At 42.5% G+C, this 20,816-nt stretch overlaps 1 protein-coding gene across 2 annotated transcripts in view; it reads left to right on the top strand.

Moving 5' to 3' along the window:
• pdzrn3b (PDZ domain containing RING finger 3b) overlaps window positions 1-16,556 on the top strand; it is a 99,527-nt gene extending 82,971 nt beyond the window's left edge. For both annotated transcript variants that reach the window (XM_053315878.1, XM_053315879.1), the window contains 7 exons: window positions 9,753-10,006; window positions 11,708-11,795; window positions 13,051-13,149; window positions 13,447-13,509; window positions 13,660-13,761; window positions 13,974-14,090; window positions 14,808-16,556. In XM_053315878.1, coding sequence (XP_053171853.1) covers window positions 9,753-10,006; window positions 11,708-11,795; window positions 13,051-13,149; window positions 13,447-13,509; window positions 13,660-13,761; window positions 13,974-14,090; window positions 14,808-16,316 — 2,232 coding nt within the window. In that variant the 3' untranslated portion in view covers window positions 16,317-16,556. The remainder of the gene's footprint in view (window positions 1-9,752; window positions 10,007-11,707; window positions 11,796-13,050; window positions 13,150-13,446; window positions 13,510-13,659; window positions 13,762-13,973; window positions 14,091-14,807) is intronic.
• Window positions 16,557-20,816: the final 4,260 nt, after the last annotated feature.

Consider the following 20,816-nt stretch of genomic DNA (forward strand, 5'->3'; position numbering starts at 1 on the left):
ATTTCTCTTCACTGATAATACAAGCAGATCCTCTTGATCAGTGAGCCTGGCACAGCGCCCACTCTGCTCTCCCCCGTCATCCCTCCGAGGACTTAATAATCCATGAACACTTGAAATCTTTCCAATTCATTAAACACCTTAGCTCTAAGTCCCACGTTGGAAGCATGGAAAATATGCTTTTGCACTGTTTTATAAAACTCAAGCAGACTGCATCTCATTCTTTATACCTGGAGCTATTTTATCAGTCCTGGCAGAATTAGAAACACTCACTTGACTCGTTAACTTTTCGCAGTCTGTTTGGAATGAATTAATTAAGAGGCTGTTATTTTCTCCAGGGAATTGCTCTTATGCAAATTTTTTGTGTACGGCGCTCATATCAAACGTTACGGTCTATTAAACGCAGCCAGCAAAGCGTTCAGGAGAAGCGTTTTCCCTTTTTTTCCTCACCATCATTAAAAGCCTGAGCTGCGGCAGCCTCGGTGTTCCCTTTTAAACTTGACCCCTCTGACAGCAGTGAACCCCTCGGCCCTTTCTTCAAAGCTAAAGGTAAGCACCATGTGGAGATGTAAGCTCAGCTGCTTTTGTCAGGGACTTAAAGGTAGAGGCCTTGGAAACTCTGTTTGACAGTCCTAGGGCTCTTAATCTCTCCAGAAGCACTCTGTAATGGCTGTGGCGCCGTGCTGCGGCTCTTCCAAGACCCAGAGCTTAATTAGAGCCTCAGCACAAACTGGCTATTGAGGCTCTGATCCACGCTGAACTGATCCAGACTATTGTTTGCCTGCTAAGTCCTTTGCTTTGCTTGCTAGGTCTCTTTCTGTATCTGCCTTTCTCTGTGTATTTATCTCTCCCGGGTTCCCTGCAGAGGAACAGCAACTTAAACCAAAAAAACGATTGATCTACTGAGCAAAAGAAGTTTACAAATGAGCCCGCTGGAACATTTCCTATCTGAGGCTTTCCAAGTGCCGGTGCCTAATTAGCCATATTTCTGATTGAAGGCTATGAAGATGTCACGCTCAGCTCAAGAAGCCAAGTTGTCAATACTCCAGATGGTCTCAGTATGACATCCACTGGATCAGACGGGCAGACAGGAAAATTAGATGGAGATATTTGTACATACAGCCCCACCTCCAGTCGATCCATAGCCCCTGTGGCCCACTGTCAGAAACCCAAGTTATCAAAGCAGTTACCAAAAAAACAAAGCCACTCTCAGAGGTGCAGCTCGAACCCGCTCGGCTCCCGGTCCCGTAATGAGGCTTGACACAGGCGGCGTTCAGAGACAAAGCAGGGATCAGCAGCGCCCGAGCACGGCCGCTGGAGCCTGACACTGTGTGTTTCTAACAACGGCTGAGATCAGGCCCGGTGTGCCGTCACATCTGTTAAACACTGGAGCAGGTGGCTGGCTGCCACAGGGGAGCACTCGCAGGAGCCTCGTGTGCTTAGTGTCAGTTCAAAGCAAATGACAGAGAAGGGATCGCAGTCACAACAGAGACGTAACAAGATCCCCATAAACAGAAGAACAAAGACTAAGAGTATGAATGAGTCCTCAGAGCATATTGAATCTGAATGCTGATGTAGCATAAAAGAATGTTAACTTTGCAGAGAGAGGCAACATTTTGTCAGCCGAGAGGAGCAAAACAGTCCTAAATACAAGACTGTTTGCTTAAATGATTGTAGTGTTCATAACTAACATATGGAAATTAACCAAATATTAGAGCTGCTAGGGAGAAAAGGCAACATATACTGTGAGATGATAGAAACTGAACAACTATTATAGATTGTAGATTTCATTAACTGCAGCCAGAAACTGTTTGCTTTGGATATCATTTTCAGTCAAAACTGAATCTGTAATATGAGTTTCTAGGAGCAGGAGCATTGTTAGTGGTGAAACTAGCCTACAGAACTCAACCATTTCTCCAACACCAGACCCACCATATGTGAAACGCTCAACAAAATCTGCTATGTTTCATGATTCAAAGGTCTGGAACCAGGCCATCCATGTGACTAAGTCCCTCAGCCAAAAACGGACATGCACATCTGATTATTTTGTCTATAAAAGGTTTTTCTGGTACAATTCTCCAGGAAATGTACTATAATATTATATATACTGATATCACAATATGAAGTGACTTATAGCACCATACCATAGAAGATTTTACCCATATCACCCACTACCACTGCCACATATTGTACATATCATAGACAATCAATGCATGGTTCAGTGTCACTACACTCATGAATGTCAACCTCAATTATCAAGCCCCTTGAGTCTTGTATAGCAAACCATATCTCTTTATTAACCTCTGAATGACCAGACATACACTCTTACATCTATCACCAACAAGCACCACAGAGTATTAGTTAATGTGCTAGATATGTTGCAACCTCCTTAGCTAAAACACAAAGTCAGCACAATTCTGACCCATAGCAGAGTCACAGATGTGAGATTTTGGTGTGCTGCACAGATGAGTCATTTTCTGATCTTTTTACAAGGAGGCTTAAATGGAATGATTTCAACAAACCAATAGTCCTCATCTTATTTTTTTTTCTCCCTCCTAATAAAAGCTTTGTTTTCCATAATTCATCTCTCTTCTTACTTTGCAACAATCAGCTATTGTTTCACAAGAGCGCAGTCACGTTAACCTGATAGTCACGGTAGATGATTATGAGTTTGCTGAAATGGGTGTACATGCCTCTTTTGTAAGTGCCTCATTTGTATATACACCCCGTAATGAATAAAACATGTGTGGCCCATGTGGGATGTGAGCAGTCGTTCAATAGCTTCAAGTTGTTGGGCGCATTTGAATGATTAAGGATGATTATTTCTCATTATCGGGCTATGTAAAAGAGGCCCCTCCCAGCAGTCTTCATTATGTGTCGCTTAACAACGTGATTTAGACTCATCTGTGGGTACCACCTGCATCGAGGGAGCCACGGCCCCCTCTTTGGAGATGAGAATGATCCCATATTTTGGGGAGTTTTTTTGTACAATGTCTCACTCTCTCCTCCTTCCTCTGTGCAGCTGGAGCAAATTCAACTTGAACAAACAGATTTGGTGTTGAGCTGTAACTCCTCAGAAGGGATAGATGTGCATGTTATAATGTGTGTGCGTGTGTGTGTGTGTGGAGGTGCTAAGGCTAAAGAGGAGATGCCCGCCTGGGGTAGTGGAGTGAGATAACGGTGCTAATGAAGTATGACACACACCAGGGTCTCTAGCCAGTTTGCTGGTTTTACCTTCCCCCCCATGAACTCCACCTTTCACTTTGCTCTGCACCGCACAGAGGGACAGCAGCTTTCTAGTCTTTTCTAATCTGGTTTGTAGATGCTACATGTTGTCAGTTTATGTGAGAGCTTGGTTGCCCTCTTTTTAAGTTTCTTGATGGTTCTTAATGTGCAATTTTCCTTTTGTGTCTTTACTCAGAAACATGCTTTTAGGCTGTGAATCCGCCTTTCAGTCATTGTAGAGTAGTTTCAACTTTTAATTCAAAGTCTTTGTCTGTGTCACTATTTATTTGAATGATAACATGATGATGATGATGCTACAATTTATACATTAATAGGGTTTTATTAGCACCCATTGCACCCACAAAAACACAACAACATTAAACAGGCTATTGTTTGGGGGCTTAAAAGTAAAAGAAAAAGTAAATCAAAGTCAAATAAAATTCAGAAGCTCCCTGACACTTACCTCCCACCTTCAATTATGCTTATTGGATCAGAGAAAGGCTGCAGGAAGTGATTTGGGTTCTTAATTGATCAACTGTGGATAACACAATGTCCCATGCGTAAATCAGATTAGGTGAAAGTAAACAGTGGTGTCTCTTTCAGCCAGCATTAAGTTTTGAGCTGTTGTTCTGTAATCCTCAGTAAGCTTGCACGCTGCAGCAAATAAAGACTGCTGTGTTTTCAAGCCTCAATACCATAGAGAGCTGTCTGTCCAGAGGAATATGTGCAGTTTTTATAGGCACACTTAAAAACGTGTGCATCCACACACACACAGACGCACAAACACACACTGAGAACTCACTTGCTGCTCCTTGAATTTTAATTCTTTTGTATGAAAATGGTTAAAAGTGAAATAAAAGAGGGATTAACTGTTTTTCAAGCCGAATGACCCACATTCAGTCTGCCACTCAAACGTTATATAGGCCCCCTGAAAATAAGCCTTCATGCTCTCTATCACATCAGCGCTCCTCTCTGTTCCGAAATACAGACTTTGAAGAATTTGTCTAAGAAGTGTACCCGACCAGAAAGAGGAGGCGAGCGTCCTGGTTCTCAAGGCTCTTTAAAACACTTGTCTATAGAGTGAAGTTCCCAGGGTTTTCTCTGCTCATCTCTGAAAGGCACTGTTCAGCTGGCAGAATTTCACCTCACTCAGGCTGGGACTGGCAATCTGGCAGTTCTGGCAACTACCAGATGGGCTGGACCACCTAGACGGTTGCAACACCACTACCAGCAGGTTTTTTTCCCTCCACAGAAAATTATCACAAGAAGAAAAGCTGCAAAATGTTTTGAGTTATCACATTTTTTATTCAAAAATAACAGGCTGCTGCCAAGGACGAGTGAAAGGTGCATGACAACAACCTCCCAGCAGGTGATGGTGCTAGCTTGTGGTGTGACAGTGTTACCAGTGTAACAGTGGAGACAGGCCAGAAGGGATTCATCATACTGAGTACAGCTGTCCAATTTTAAAATTCATCAAGAATAGATTACAGAGCACTACATCACAAGAACATATTGAAGCATTCATGCTTATGACTACAGAAAAAACATGGCTTTTGGACACTGATGTAATAATAGGTAGGATGGCACACTAGTGATATGCCTTCTCACTGCCTGAGGTAGGACATGCTATTCTATTTGCTGCTTAAGGCAACTTAGTTATGCTGTTTAGTCATTAGCTGGTTCGTCATTAGCAGTGTTGGTAGTATGAAATCCTGACTGTTAAGCCTGATGTGTGAATTGCATCAGATCAGCTACACACATAATGATTGGCTATAAATAGAGTGTTGTTGGTTAATGTTCAACTTCAGACACATTTCCAGATCATCATTAGGCTAGGTCTGTAGGAAAGCTTTGTAATGTGTGAGATTAACATTTTGGCTATAATGCTGTCATGACGACAGCATTTCATTTTGTCATAGACCACATTCCTGACCTATGTACTATGTCTTATGTTTTATTTGTGACGTTATGGATTGAGTGCGCTGAGAGCTGGGTTGCCCATATCAACTGTCAAATAAATAAAATCCTAAATGCGCCTCTTGTGACTTCTCCTCTAGGTTATTTCTTGGCTATTAGATTATTTTATGAAACCCTGTAAGTACACCTGTTGTCAGGGTGCCATCTTGATATCTATTACTTGTTATGAATAGCCTGATATTGCTTTTTACAACTCAAATGCATATGTGGGGAATAATGAAGCCATTCCAGACAAAGATTACCAAGGCTGAATTTTGTTCGCAGTCCGACCCTGACCTCATTGCTGCTGTTTCCCAGAGGAACAGAAACACTGGCTCTTTAATGGTGTTCTCTTCTTTATTAAAGGATTACATGGTGATTGAATGGCTGTATCAAAGACTAATGTTATACAACACAGTCAGTGAATTGACTTAATATTCTGCAAAGCCTTTTTCTGTGTGATAATGATTAGAGCAGCGGGTTGTGTTACTGCCATATTGGTGTTTTTGATGATGGTGTCCCTGTACATTTTATTTTTTGTGGTCATACATTTAACAGTGTTAGATGTTTGGGGGGGGGGGTTTGTTTGCTTTTCCAAAATCACAGGAGCAAAAGTGTAAGGAAAGAATTATACTGTGTGTTTATATGCTTTAAGCTTAGCATAATAATGCGTGTCTGGCTACCTAGCATGAAGCCTACATTAGCAACAGGAGCATTTCTTGCTACATTGTTTTGTAGGGTAACGGCTTTTGAAAAACTGGTAATAAGAGTGTATCCACTGGGTTTCCAGCTGTGTGGAGGCTGGAGCTGAATGCTGTATTTGAGTGCAATGTTAGCATTAACAGCTCTTTATCGGACAGAGACATTTGCATTTGTCAAAAACATTAGCATCACATTTCTCTAGTAATGTTACAAGCAAAAATGTAAGGAATTAAACTGTGTGTTTATCTGCTTTAACGTTAGCATAACCTAGCATATTACCTATATTAGTTAATGAAGGAAAGAAAATGAAAAACAAACTGATATATTATATCCACTGTGTTGTATTTTCCAGCTGTGTGGAAGCTAGAGCTGGATGGTATATCTGAGTGTAACGTTAGCATTAGCAACTCTTTATCAGATTGGGGCATGTTTACATAGCTGCAACCCTGGAGCTGTGTTTACCAAACACGTTAGCCTGTCACATTTCTCTAGTAATGTTACAAGTGAAAGCATACTGTGAAAAATATGGAAAAACAGTCTAAACACACACACATATCAAAAGGGGAGGGCTTCTTAAACCCAGTCTTACAGCAACTCAGCTGCAGAAATGTGCAAAGTCAATTACAATTTTAAATTGCATATGTCGTGCAAGAATGGAAAGCTTGACAGACCTAGCAACAGTAACTGGGGGTGGGGAGGGTGGGGAGGGTGGGGGGGGGATTTGCAACCAGTCATGTCAATTTTATTTTATGCGGATTATTGTCTTTGTTAGTTTTTTTGCTGTTGCAGTTCTCAGGAATAAAAGGCTCAATTTCCATCAGACCACCTGATTAAATAAAGAATAAATGGAAACCTGCCATCATCATATCATACCGTAATGCAATGATATTAATGAAAGAGATAGAGCTCTCTGCCTGGGAGATAAGCATCTTTGTCAGCAGGTTAGCAATCAGGGAACATACACACACACATACACACACAGACTCCGACATCAACATCTCAATCCGGCTTGATTTGCGTTCCGGGGGTGATACCACAGCGGGGGTCCCAGCACGACTCACCCCTGCCTCCCCTAATTATTACCCTGAGGGCTGAAGACTGACTATCGCATGAACAGTTGAGGAAAACTGAAAACCAGAATTGCTCTGAAACTGCGTCATGCTGCAGTTGTACAGGTCTCCATTCTATTCTTACTTTACAAGTCAAATGTGGTATTTTAATTTTTTAACAAAGGGTGTGAACAACAAAGCCACAGCTGTGTAAATTCTTCACTGGACACTGACACAGCAGACGTGAGATTCAGACCAAATTAGTATTCCTTTAAGTAGGGTCTTGCTGCCCCTCTTGTCATTAAAATGGATTTAACAGAGACCCCTCATGGAAGATGCACCGCAGGTTGACAGAGTCATTTCTGCATGACAGTTGATGTACCTCAACATGAACAGATCAACTGTACCCTTCAATTAGAGTAAAGGAGTATTCAGTGAAACTGTTAAAGACTGGTTACTTCGGCTCATTACCGCATTAACTTGTTGTAAATTGAGTTTTCTGTGTTCACAAGCAGCTGAAGTGTCTCTGTGTTGAGGCTCAGGGTTAACATGACATAGTTGGAGAGCTCAGCGGTGGTGAAGCAGTGTGTATTGTGTCGGGGGAGTGTTGTGTGTTTTTTCCCAGTGTGCTGCAAAGGGCCGCTCCGTGTCAGAGGTGAGCGCAGTGAATGGAGGCCGTGGGACCCCCTCCACAGCTGGGAGGAGACTCCCCCCATTGAGAGCACTGAGGCAGAATGCTCAGGGCTCAACAAGAAGGGGGCTAAAGGCTTTGTCTCTGGTTCACTGCCTTCAAGTAGCCCCGGGATTCCTGGCAACCAGGTTTGACTGCTGGAGCCGGCATGCAGGGGGAAGAAAGCACAAAGGCGCTTGTATTCCTCAGCTGATGTGCAACATCGCGGCGTGCTGTGGGAAACAAACGGGGCTGAGGATGAGAGGGCTTGTGTGATGTTAGGAAGGCTTATTACTGATACCAGCAGTAAAAACAAATGGGAACTGAGATGTCTTTTTTAATTGCAATATGACTTGTTTTGATTGTGGTTGAACTCACAGTCAAGGCCATTCTGCTCTGGTCCACCAGTGATCTTAAATCTCAAGGTTATTTTTTTTCAGTAGGATTTCTTACATTAGTGCTCTGCAATATGAAAACTCGCTTTTCTCAATGTCAAATAATTCAGAGGAAACCGCAAATAAATGAGCTATTAATTTTTTGGCCAAGTTTTGATGTAGAAGAAGTGAAAGTTTAAGTCCACTGAGATGATCCAATTATCCTGCAGGCCTAGGATTAGCATTAATCTGCTCTGGTTATTAGTGGGCACACAGCCTCCTCTGACTTCTGCATTAAGTTCCTTCCTTTTCCTGTCTTCCTCGTCCTTCCTCTATATACACACACACACACACACACACACTACCAAGCTCAATGTCTTTGATTTCTATACATACTCCTTGTAAGAAATAAGTGCTCAGCTTTTACATTGTCTGGGTCAAAGTCAGGTTTTTGTATCTGTACTGCAGTCATTCCCTGGAGGCGGTATAATATTGCTGCTGCTCCTGATGGGCAGCACCACAGATAAGTCTGCAAACTATGCCATGAATTCAAATGAGACAGCCACAGCCAGAGGCAGGTACACCAACCATTGACGCTTTTATCAGAAAATGAATCCCCAAATACGGTCTTCCATGCATGTGAGATGTCAGGGAGAGTGAGAGGGGATGCTAAAGATTTATGACAAGGCCACTGACCTGCAACACTGTAAGGCCTTTGCTGGAAAGTACACTATTCTTAGGAGTCATGTGTGCAGTGGAGAGGCAGTAGGAACTTGTGTAATGAGAAGAGCCCCAGGCTGTGATCCTATCAAGCTCTCAACACATCCAGGAATCACAAAACAACAAATTCCGTATGATTGGGTGATTGAAAGCGGAACAGCAGCTCTGTGTAAACCCTGATAAAAGTCAGTGTGATGACCCAGGATGCAATATGCACACAGGCAGCTGCAGGGGACCTCCTCTCTTAATAAAGTTCAGGCTACTGCTTGTTTTAGGTCTTATGTCTCCTTTTTTTGTTCCCACAGTAGTTGCTTTGGTGAACCTCCAGAGACTTGATGGCATTTGGGGCCGGAGTGAGAAAATCCATGAAAGAAATCCGAAATTTAATCCGTGTGCTCGGGCCTGACATTTTGGACAACATAGATCTGTATGCGGACTTAAGTCTTTTTATTTAACTTTAAGTCGCAAGCGATCCGGTGACATATTCTATTGAGAGACTTTTTAGAGGGTCTGTGCTCATCTTTCATCAGCACGCAGAGGCCTTAAGTGGCTCAACCAAACTTAATTAGCCTCTTCTATGTGACACGCCGCAGCCTTTTGCCCAAATTAATCTTCTCAGGTTAACGCGCGGGGACCCGCTCCACTGTCTCTGACGGGAGGTCAAATTTATCCTCTGCTGAGAAATTACTTAGCTAAATGAGGGCTCCTCCATGCAGCCACAGCTAATGACCTTGATTAATTAAAGAGAGACTCTTCCTAATTAAGGTCTTACTCGACTCGGTCCGACTGTGACCCTGTAAAACAAGCTGAGGCAGTAATGAGTCATTTCTCAAACAGTATATTGCTGCTGTGTTTGTGTGGGCACGTGCTTCATGCGAGGCCTTAATCATCCGAGATAATGATTGCATCAGTCTGGCATAATGATTATCTTCTCCAGTCTAACAAAGCTCACATCTTTTGCATCATCTTCTTTCCGTTTGTTTACTCTTCATCAGGAAGAACAGACAGAGTTCTAATGCTGATTCTTTTCCTTGTCTGCTTCTCGTCCTCTCCCTCCAGGTCAATGGCAAGGACCTCTCTAAGGCCACCCACGACCAGGCGGTGGAGGCCTTCCGCACCGCCAAGGAACCAATCATGGTTCAAGTTCTGCGTCGGGATCCGCACCCCAAACTGGTCAGCCCCACCATTGACACCCAGGTCTCGGATATCAGCACCCAGACCGACATCACCCTCCAGCACATCATGGCGCTCACCAAGCTGCCTCCCCCTTCACCCCCCATGACGGTGCTCGAGGACTATCTGCTGCCAGAGGAGTAAGTACCAGGAAACTAGAGATAAATCCAAATTCTGCAGTGTCAGAATTATAACAGATTGTAAGTCAGCTGGTAGCCAATCAGCCAGTTAGTGACCCACTGATGGTGAAAGAAACTGGTGATACCAACACAATGCTTCATTAATGATAGACTTTTTACAGCATTACATTTTCTTTATGAATGTTATCATTAGAAAAAACATGATCATATATTTACTAACTTACTCATTTAAATCTCTCACTAGTCTAGTCTCTAGTACTTGAGTAGATGTGTTGGGAATCATATATAATAAATTGAGCTGTACTATGTGTGCAGACACTGTTCATATTGTGAAAAAGGTGATAATTCTACTTCATATTTATTATTGAGGTCATACTGGGTGATGGTGGTGTATTAGGGAGCATTATATTGAATGGTGTTCCTAATATTTTGACCACTCCATTAACATACATGAGGGGGGCAAAATATTAGGAACACTTCAATATAATGCACCTCAGTATGCAACCACCACTTAGTATGACCTCAATAATAAATATAAAGTAGAATTATCCATTTTTTGACAATGTTAACAAAAAAATGTATAAACTTGAAAAGAGCAGAATTGAAAGCAGAGCTGTTGTATTGGACTGAATTAGGTTGCACAGGTGTACCTAATAAGGCGTATGTGGTATATTAAAGTGAACTGTGGAAATAATGTGAAAATGATTACACAGTTGGCCAAATAGTGGCCCAAATGTGGAAAGTCTTGGTTTCCACTCACATTTGATTCTCTGGTGCCACACTTTGGATTAAAAATTAGTTTTAGGATATATTTATATTTATAGCACCCAGATATATATATAGAACCTGTTCCTGCAAGAAACCAACTTTAAAAACCAGTGTTTAATTGCAGTGTCGCTGTGCAACTATAATAAAATTACAGTTGTCTGCTTTTCAAGTTAATTTTATTCAAGAGGATACAGGGACATCCAATTGGTGTCAGAACTGGGCAATGTTGAAAAGGTCACTTTACTCTCAGACACAACCAGACCTTTCACCCTAACAGTTAATTAAGAGAATGACACCTTATCATCCTCTCCACACCACACCACAGCGATCACAAAGGATGTGTCTGAAGTTTGAAGGGGGGGAGAAAAAAAAAATGTCCCTGTCACTTACGGGAGATGACAGCTCCTCCAGGGCTTGCAGCCACATTAACATGACGGTTCACTTCATTGTATTTGCATATTCTCAAATTGCTGTCTGTTGTTTCTCTATGTGTGTGCGTGTGTGTGTGTGTATGTGTGTGTGTGTGAATGGGTTAGGCCCTGGAGCTTGGAGAGTCTGGCTACATTTTACACCCTGTGGCAGCAGAGGTTGCCCTTTAATGAATAATCGTGATTTCTCTAAGTGATTTTCCAGCCAAATTAATAACACAGCATGTTAATTTGTGATTAGCCTCTGGGTGTAGCTACGATATATCTGATTCAAGTGTGGTTTCTACATTGAGTTCTTATTACTTCCTCTCTGCTTCTCATTTAATTTTCAAACTCTGGGGCAAAATTAAATCCAGATTGACAAATTTGAGTTCTGTGTGTGTGTGTGTGTGTGTGTGTGTGTGTGTGTGTGTGTGTGTGTGTGTGTGTGTGTGTGTGTGTGTGTGTGTTAAATTAGCATTCCAGTCTTTTTCCATTATATCTTAAACTCTTTTTCATTTCTCAGGCATCCTCCTGGACACGCGTACTTTGACCCTAACGATTTCCTGGAGGGCATACAGCAGGACATAGAACGCGAGGAGCTGGAATACGAGGTAAAAACACCATCCCCTTCCCTCCTTTTCCACTGTCCCCTCAATGAAGATCTACATTCGGACAGCGGTGCATTACTGCTCCATAAGCTGATCCGAGGTAGCCTCCGCGTCTCCAGCCCAATGTCCTCGCTAGAGACCGCAAGTCCTGATTTATCATAGTTATTGATAGTGCACTCTCTTTATATACAGAGACCAGAGATGTAGACCAGACAGCAATCTAGTTGCTGGTTTGTTCCAGCAGATGCACAACGGTGACATCATTACTTATTAGTGACAAGGTCTAATAAGTCTTAGAAATGAGGCCCGGTGGATAATTAGATGGCACAAATGATAGGTGATGAATCTGATCGTGCACGTTAACAATGCCTGCATGAGGCTATAATACAGCAGGGTGTACAAGGACGCTAAAGCCTTTGTTGCGCTCCCTTCGGTGACCTCCAACGACCCTGACCCCCCCTCCACCTTTAAAGTCCCAGCCACCTACTGTTTGATATTAATAATGTCCGTGGCGGAGCTGGAAGGACGCGAGGATCAGAAAGGTGAAGTTCAGGGCGGATAATGGCAGATGCTCAGCAGACAGCGTCCTTGAAGAGTGACTCTTTGTCTTAGAAATGAATGGCTGACAATCTAGTGGTGAGGTGTTTGTGACAAAAATCTGTTTGATTTAATGTCCTACAATCATGCTTTGTCACTCATTATACATCGTTTTGTTTCGAAATTGCACAACAATAAATCAGACGAGATATCATGTGTGTACAAGTGACGACGAGTTGTGATTAAAGCAAGAAACTAACCTAACAAAAAAAAGCAGTATTTCTTCTCATCGAACAACAACAAAGCCAGTATTTCCAAAAAATAAAGGAACTATTTCTTTTAGAGGACCCTCATCAATGAGGGCTTAACCCTTGCAGAAGTCGTCCTCTGCCCAGCTCCTATCTTTTTCTGTATCTGTGAGATTACAGGTGGTGACAAGTGAAAAACGGGACTCTGTCCGTCTGTGGTCCGCCACATCATCTCTCATTCTGTCAGTGGGCCTCCGAGAAAGCCAATGGCCGCCCCGCGTCCAGCTGAAAGATTCATTACAGTGATTGATAGAACGCTGTTTGCTCCGTGATCCCATTCCATAGTCGATATACATTCAGCCTGTCTGGACAAACATGGGCCAAAATACAACAATTTTCTACTCGATCTTGGGGGGAAAAAACCTAATAATTTAGGATGTGTGGGATATTAATTTGTCCATGTGTCTCACCAGGAGGTGGATTTGTACCGAGCCAACATCCAAGATAAGCTTGGCCTGACGATCTGTTACAGGACTGATGATGAGGATGAAGCTGGGATTTACATTAGTGAGGTATGTGGTGTTGCTCCTTTCTTCTTCACTTGTGGGGCTCTGTAAATGATATATTATATGTCTCCCTCGCTCAGATTTTACTTCATTTTTCTTTCTCTTGTTCCAACATAATTGTTGCATCTCTTGTTTTTGATGGATGTAATTCTTGCTGATTTTGGAAGCGAAAAGTCTTTAAACTTCCGCTCCCAGACAGAAATGTACACGCAAGCCAAAAGTGAACTGTTAAAACACAAGACAGGGTGTTCCCATGGTGGACAGAGCCAGGATTATGTTAACTTTTTAATGCTTCATTCTCAGATTGATCCGAACAGCATCGCTGCGAGAGACGGCAGAATTCGAGAAGGGGATAAAATCATCCAGGTAAGATCTCTACTATCTCTTCACATTATAGCATTTGATGACATTAATCCTGTTTTAATGGTGATGATTAGAATTGAATGCAGCTGCAAGAGAATAAACAGTATTTTAAAAGGATCAGGTATTCTAATATTTCCTTCTCTGCCTTTAAAGATAAATGGTATTGAGATCCAGAACCGGGAGGATGCGGTAGCACTGCTGACCAGTGAGGGGAACCAGAACATCTCTCTGCTGGTGGCCAGACCAGAGATCCAGGTATTTAGTCAATATGGGTGTGAACTCCTTAAAGGCATCGTCATGTTAAAACACCACATGGTTGCTTTTGGAACAAGATATTTCATCCTTCAAATTGAATTCTGTGTCAAACCATTAAACAAAAGAAGTTGTAACTTATTTTTTTAGTAAAACTTTGCCACAGATGAATATTTGCATCTAATGAGGTGTCTCTTCTCCCCACCGCGTCTCAGCTGGACGAGGGCTGGATGGATGATGACAGGAACGACTTCCTGGATGACCTCCACATGGACATGCTGGAGCAGCAGCACCATCAGGCCATGCAGTTCACCGCCAGCATGCTGCAGCAGGTACACACACACCAGCATGCACAGCGTGAAGAGGCGAAGCAGCGCTATCAATCTGCACTAACACATATGTTCATCTATAGATTACTTTGGCCGAGCCAGTTCTGCTGAGAGAGGCAGCTGTTCGGTTTGTTTTTAGCAGCTGTCTTTCCATTTACACAGAACGGAGAACATGTGGTAAAAAGAAGGGAAGGGCTTGTTTGTAGGTGTATTTTTAAGGTTTGATGAACATAAGGTAGTAGTTTTTATAGCAGTTGTAATATTCTACAGTATTCTAATGATTAAAAACTTTAAAACTGCCTTTTTAAAACTTTATTTTCTTCAAGTTATAAAAACAAAATCCACAGCACAACGATGTTATTATCAAAATAAGAAATTCAGAAAGTTATGAGGAAAGAAAATATATGATAAAAAATACAAGTATGAAAATAAAAGTGGGGGGTACTTCAATCTCTTTACAACTTTTGTCCTTTTCCTTTCATGTCCGCTGAAGGCTCAACCTATCTGGCTTGTTTCATTGAAACTACTGAAAAAGTAGTGTTAACCCAAATTTTCACAGCATGAGGAAGTACACAGTGGCTTTAATTGTTTGTCTCTTATAAAGTATTTACCACAGCATCCTGTTTAGATGCCCCCTTCACTTTCCACTCACATTCAGTGCACTTTCTTTCACCTCAGCTGCAGCACAGTTCCTGATCTGTTCATTGTCTGTTTTTACAGAAGAAGCTCGAGGAGGATGGAGGCACTACAGACACAGCCACACTCCTGTCCAACCACCACGAGAAGGACAGCGGTGTCGGTCGCACGGATGAGAGCACGCGAAACGACGAGAGCTCGGAGCAGGAGAACCTCGCTGACGACCAGACCACGGCCTCCAATACGCTGGGCAGCTGCAGAATGCTGACCTACAGCCAGGACACGCTCGGCAGCACTGACCTGCCCTTCAGCGGCGAGTCCTTCATCTCGGCAGACTACGCCGACACCGACTTCCTGGGCATCCCGGCAGACGAGTGCGAGCGCTTCAGGGAGCTTCTGGAGCTGAAGTGCCAAATGAGGAACAGTGGAGCGCAGGCTTTGTACTGCCAGGGCGGCGGGGCAGGAGGTCAGGACCAGGAGTGTGTGGACAAGGAGCTGGAGCTGCTCAACGAGGAGCTGCGCACCATCGAGCTGGAGTGTCTGAACATCGTCCGTGCTCACAAGATGCAGCAGCTGAGGGAGCAGTGTCGCGAGTCCTGGATGCTACACAACAGCGGCTTCCGTAACTACAACACGAGCATCGACGCACGCCGCCACGAGCTCTCTGATATCACGGAGCTGCCGGAGAAGTCAGACAAAGACAGCTCCAGCGCCTACAACACCGGCGAGAGCTGCCGCAGCACCCCTCTCACGCTGGAGCTGTCTCCAGACAACTCGCTCCGTCGAGGAGCGGAGAACCAGGCCGGGGCGTCCGGCTCCTCCAGCTCCAACGGCAGGATGCTCAAACCTCTCCTGTCCCCCGTTCAGGAGGTTTGTAGCTCCAGCCGTAGCAGAGGTTCCTCCAAGGATTCGGATTCCCTGCAGGCAGAGACCAAGGAGAGGAAGCTGGGAGAGTCCAGTAAGTCCGGACGGAGCTATTCCCAACCACACTCACCTTACAAGCACGCCCACATCCCCGCCCACGCCCAGCACTACCAGAGCTACATGCAGCTGATCCAGCAGAAATCCGCTGTGGAGTACGCCCAAAGCCAGATGAGCTTAGTCAGCATGTGCCGGGACCACATCTCCACCGACCTGGAGCCCAAGATGGAGTGGAAGGTGAAGATCCGCAGCGACGGCACACGCTACATCACCAAGCGGCCCGTCCGGGACAAGCTGCTGAGGGAGCGAGCCCTGCGCATCCACGAAGAGCGCAGCGGCATGACCACGGACGACGACGCCATAAGCGAGCTGAAGATGGGCCGCTACTGGAGCAAGGAGGAGAGGAAGCAGCACGCCGTCCGCGCCAAGGAGCAGAGGCAGCGTCGCGAGTTCATGAAGCAGAGCCGAGCCGATTGTCTGAAGGAGCAGGCCGGTCTAGAGGACAAAAAAGAACCCAACATCATAGAACTCAGCCACAAAAAGATGATGAAAAAGAGGAATAAGAAAATATTTGACAACTGGATGACCATCCAAGAACTGCTGACCCATGGTACCAAGTCACCAGACGGCACGAGGGTTTACAACTCACTGCTGTCTGTGACCACAGTCTAAGTCCTGCTCTGAGTTCAGGTGGCGGGCCAGCCAGAGGACAAACTGAGTGTAATGGACTGTACATAGGACACTACCAGTTGGGGTAGAGATTCCTGCCTCGTTCAATGTGGCAACATTTTGTAAATAGGAAATAAGGAAAGCTTTCCCGGACGAACATTTTCCTCCGCTGTGGTGAAGAGAAGGTCCTTTTTAAATGGTGGTTGGACTTGACATGAATCGGACATGGCTACGAGGATGATTTTTTTTTTGGAAAAGTTTTTCAAATCCTTCCAATAACCTTTTCTACCTTTGTGCTTGCTCTTTTGAATGATTTTGGAAACAAACAAAAAAACACGATATCGGACTTTTTGGAAGGTTTTGAAAGTGTGTAAAGACCGTGCCATACATAAACAGCCAGCATTAACACTATTTTACATTACTTTGTTCGTACTATATATCTCTTTATCAGTATTTTACGGTTTTGCATACTCTGTGCTTTTATGGAAACAAAATATTGCTATTTTCCTGCGAGGTAGAACACGTAATCCTTTCCAAAAGGACTTTTTGTAAATTAAAAAAAAATAAAATTTTTGTAACAAATCCACTTTTTTTTTAGTTTGAATTTCTCTCCTAATGGTGCTGATTTCCCAAAGTTAATACCACCAGCGACGTACCATCTGTTCCATAATGTAGAGATCGTCATAAACGTGAGATCATTGTGTATGTACGTATGTTTAGAGCAAGATGTTTCTCACATTGTTGAAATTGAAATGTCAGTGTTTGTTGAAGCACACATTGTAGTCGCTTTTGCTTTTTTAGGGCTTCATGTATTGAACAGAATACCAGCTTAACAAATCCTTAGTTAGCCACACAATTTGATGTCTTGTAAAATGAGAGAAATAATAAATTATTGTTTTATATATGATGAGCTTTCACGTGGTTGGATTTTGTCATTTGTGAGAATTGTTGGATGTAACTGGTGTGAAGTAAAAGAGGAAGTAGAATTTTTTTTTCTTTTTTTTTTTTTTTACTGGATCCAGTTGGCTCAATTTACGCTCACAAGTAGTGATGAAAATGTGTTTATAGTAACAAAGTAAGGCTGATTATTGGTGCTAGTTTTGGTCTTCATAAGGCTTCAGATTAACCTTTAAATGTAATGCTTTTGTCGAACCCTCTTTTTTAACAGTAAAGATTGGATTACTGTTTTAAGCCAGGAACAATCTCAAATTTAGGACTCATTTTTTTCAGGAGGAAGCAATCCATCACTCTATATGAATGTATCCCATTATTTATGAGAGCCTAAATCCCTGCCAGGTTTCTTTTACTCGCATCATAACTCTTCCACTCAGCTGCAGTTAACCTGTGATCCTGTCTTTCATTGATCCTGTTTATAAAGAATCAGGTCAGAGGATCATAAAGCCAAGGGTGGCGTTTAAAACAGGATTAAATAAATACAAAAATAACAGAAGATGTTTTTGCTTCTTTGAGCTTGTTGTTTTGGTGGAATATTTAGCTCTTAAAGAGACAGATATGTCTTTACTCAGCAGTCACATGAAGAGAAAAACAGAACTAGTAGTCAGAGTGAGTGAGTGAATCAGATGGCCAGAAACATGACTGAGAATGAATGCTAATGCGGCTCTGTGCCTGCTGGATATGTAAATGGCCAACTGCCACAGCAATTACAACCTGTCAAACTTGTGTGAAGTTTAGTTTGTGGTAGAGTGCTGCCCCTAGTGTTCAAAAAGTGATAAATGCTGTTTTAGTTTGATTTGTTTGGGCTTAAAATATGCATTAAGGGACACACAATATCCCTTGAACAACACAAACAAAGGTAACAGTTTTTCCCATTTTACATAATGCTAATGTTAAGATTCAACAAAGTATGTTTTTTATTTCTCTACTTCTAACAGTAAATGAATCCAGGGTGAAGACACAGGGTGTAAGAATCATGCATACATTCACTCTATTAACATAAATAAACAATCTTTCAACAATACAAATCACTGCTCTCACATTTACAAGCCATTGCTCCCAATACAACACGCTCTTCCCATTACACATGAATGTGCCACTTCACCATTTAACATGATGTCATTGTTCTTTTGTGTGATTGCTCAATTTGTTCTGGGCTTATTTTTATAGCTCTTTACAATCTTCACCATCTCAGATGACAGATTGGACTCTTCAGAAAGTAGTAACATAAACTCTCATATCGAATGCATTTTTAAAAATCCAGGATATGCATTATTAATGAAATCACAGAAACGGACTCGCTGTTGATGTAACATCTATTTGCCAACTTCTAACAATGATAGTCAAAGTCCTGAGGCAAAAAGCTGTTGGCTGTGTCTGCGTTTCATGTCAGAGCCCAAGTAGGGCAACAGCATGTCAGGCTGGCGTTAACAAAAACCAATCCAATCAGCAGAGATCCCTGCTGTCCAGATCTGACACCGCTGAAGGCTGACAACAAAGATTTATATGTTCTGTGTTTTCCTTCACTTGGGTCTTGCAGTGGTGGCTTCCTTTAATTATCGCTCTTCCTCCGCCAAGCAAAGTGATCCATCAGTTCATAACTAAGATCTGAGATTACACTGTGTTGTTTTATGTTGTAACCAAGTTGTTAGTGAAGCTGGCATGAGGCCCCCTCACATGGTGATATCTCCATGCTGGGCTAATGGTTTATTTATCTGACTGCAGACTCCTACCATCTGTTAGAGGGACCTCGTACCCTCAGTCCCATATGATCCTTCAATTAGCAACTCGGCGCCTCATTACTGAGGACAAAGGCAGCTCGCAGTCTCTGCCGATGCACTACTTTTGTCATTTTACCTACCATCAAACGTAACTTTGGTTTTTTAATGAAGCAACAACAATCGGGACAAAATGAGTATGCATGTGGGGCTTTGTTTCATACCCAGGTTCATTTTCTAACTCGGAAGTTCTGAGTTTTTAAAGTACACACCTTAATTAGTATGTAATGCCAAAGTTAAGGTATAGATGAGCTTAAACCTGAACTAGTAGCTGCTTCTAGCAAAAAAGCTCTGTAGTGGCTAGCTGGTGAACATATTGCAGTGTTTAGTGGCTAAAAAGCAAGATTTATCAGATGATGGAGACCAAAGACAGAGCTAAAAGAAGTATGTAATGCCTAAATTAAGATATAGATGAGCTTAAAGCTGAACTAGCACTCATTTCAAGCAAAAAGCTTTCAGACCACTGTAGCAGCTAGCTAATGAGCATAGCGGGGAGTTTAGTGGCTAAAAAGCTAGCTATAATATAATGAATATTGGACATTCATCTTGTGGTCAGAAACAGGACTCGACTCCAAATGAATGCTATGGTTTCTATGTCTGCGTGTTAGCTAAAGTGCTAACCATACCAACTTTACGCAATTATATCAATATTGTGTTTACAGCTTGTTCTGCTGCCCCCAAGTGACCAAAAAAGCTGGTTTAAATTGTTGGTTTTGAACACTGTTTATTTTCTGAGCATACTATTTAAAGGAGCGATCCGTCAATTCAGTTATGCACTTTAATAAAACTGAAAAATATGGAAAATTTACTAGACAGTTTTCAAAATACATATTTTGATTTTCAGTCCATATTATGAGTCAGGCTCCAAAAATCCAGCATCCTACATTTCCCATCATGCAACCTGATAACATGCTTCTTTAGACTTTCCATAGTTTGTAAATGTCCACATCTTTCAAACTACATTCCTCAGGTTTGTAACACAGGCTAAAAAGTTGCAGAAAAACTGCAAATCTATAATTCCCAAAGCCCAACCTCAGATTAGTCAATAAATGTCACATGGGTAATTCTTCTTGGTCTTTCTCCGTAACCACACAAGACAGGAGTTGTAAACTGACTTTGATATGTGACTCTTTAAAATTTTATAAGGATTTATTTGGTATTGTTTGCAGGTTTATCTGTTGACATAGTGCCTGATCATGGCCACTCACCCCTGCTATAACCTTCAACTACACTTCACCACAAAATATCCTCCCCTCACACAAAACAGCCACTTGTCTGTGATTCACGATGATTCATTTCGAACGAGATTTATTTTAAACTAAACAACTATAATTCCTTTACTAACGCTGAGGCGCTGTCATCAGTTTGTATTATTTGTCAGGCCTGACAGTTCATGAATTCATCTGTTGTCTCTGTGGTTGAATCTGCATCACTTTAGGGGGATGATTATGGTAATGAGAGCAGCTGTGGGTGCAAACTCAGCCTCTTCCTCTGTGCCTGGTAGAGGATAATTGATTACTCCTCCTTAAGCCTGACCGAACCCAAGCCTTTGTGATTTATGTCTGGGTACAAGCCTCTGTACACACTCTTTTAACGGGAGATAACAATATGGCATGCAAGGCAAACAAAAAGCTCCAGCAATCAATTTTGGGATGTCCCCCACACTCCACTCCAACACAGAATGCTAGGAGATTAGTCGATCAAATACTTGGCTTTGCTACTCCCATGTATTTCTGTTATCTTTGGGATGAAAGTGTTTGTCTCCCCACCG

The sequence above is a fragment of the Scomber japonicus genome, chromosome 3 (genome assembly GCF_027409825.1).
Source record: "Scomber japonicus isolate fScoJap1 chromosome 3, fScoJap1.pri, whole genome shotgun sequence".
NCBI classification, from domain to species: Eukaryota; Metazoa; Chordata; class Actinopteri; order Scombriformes; family Scombridae; genus Scomber; species Scomber japonicus.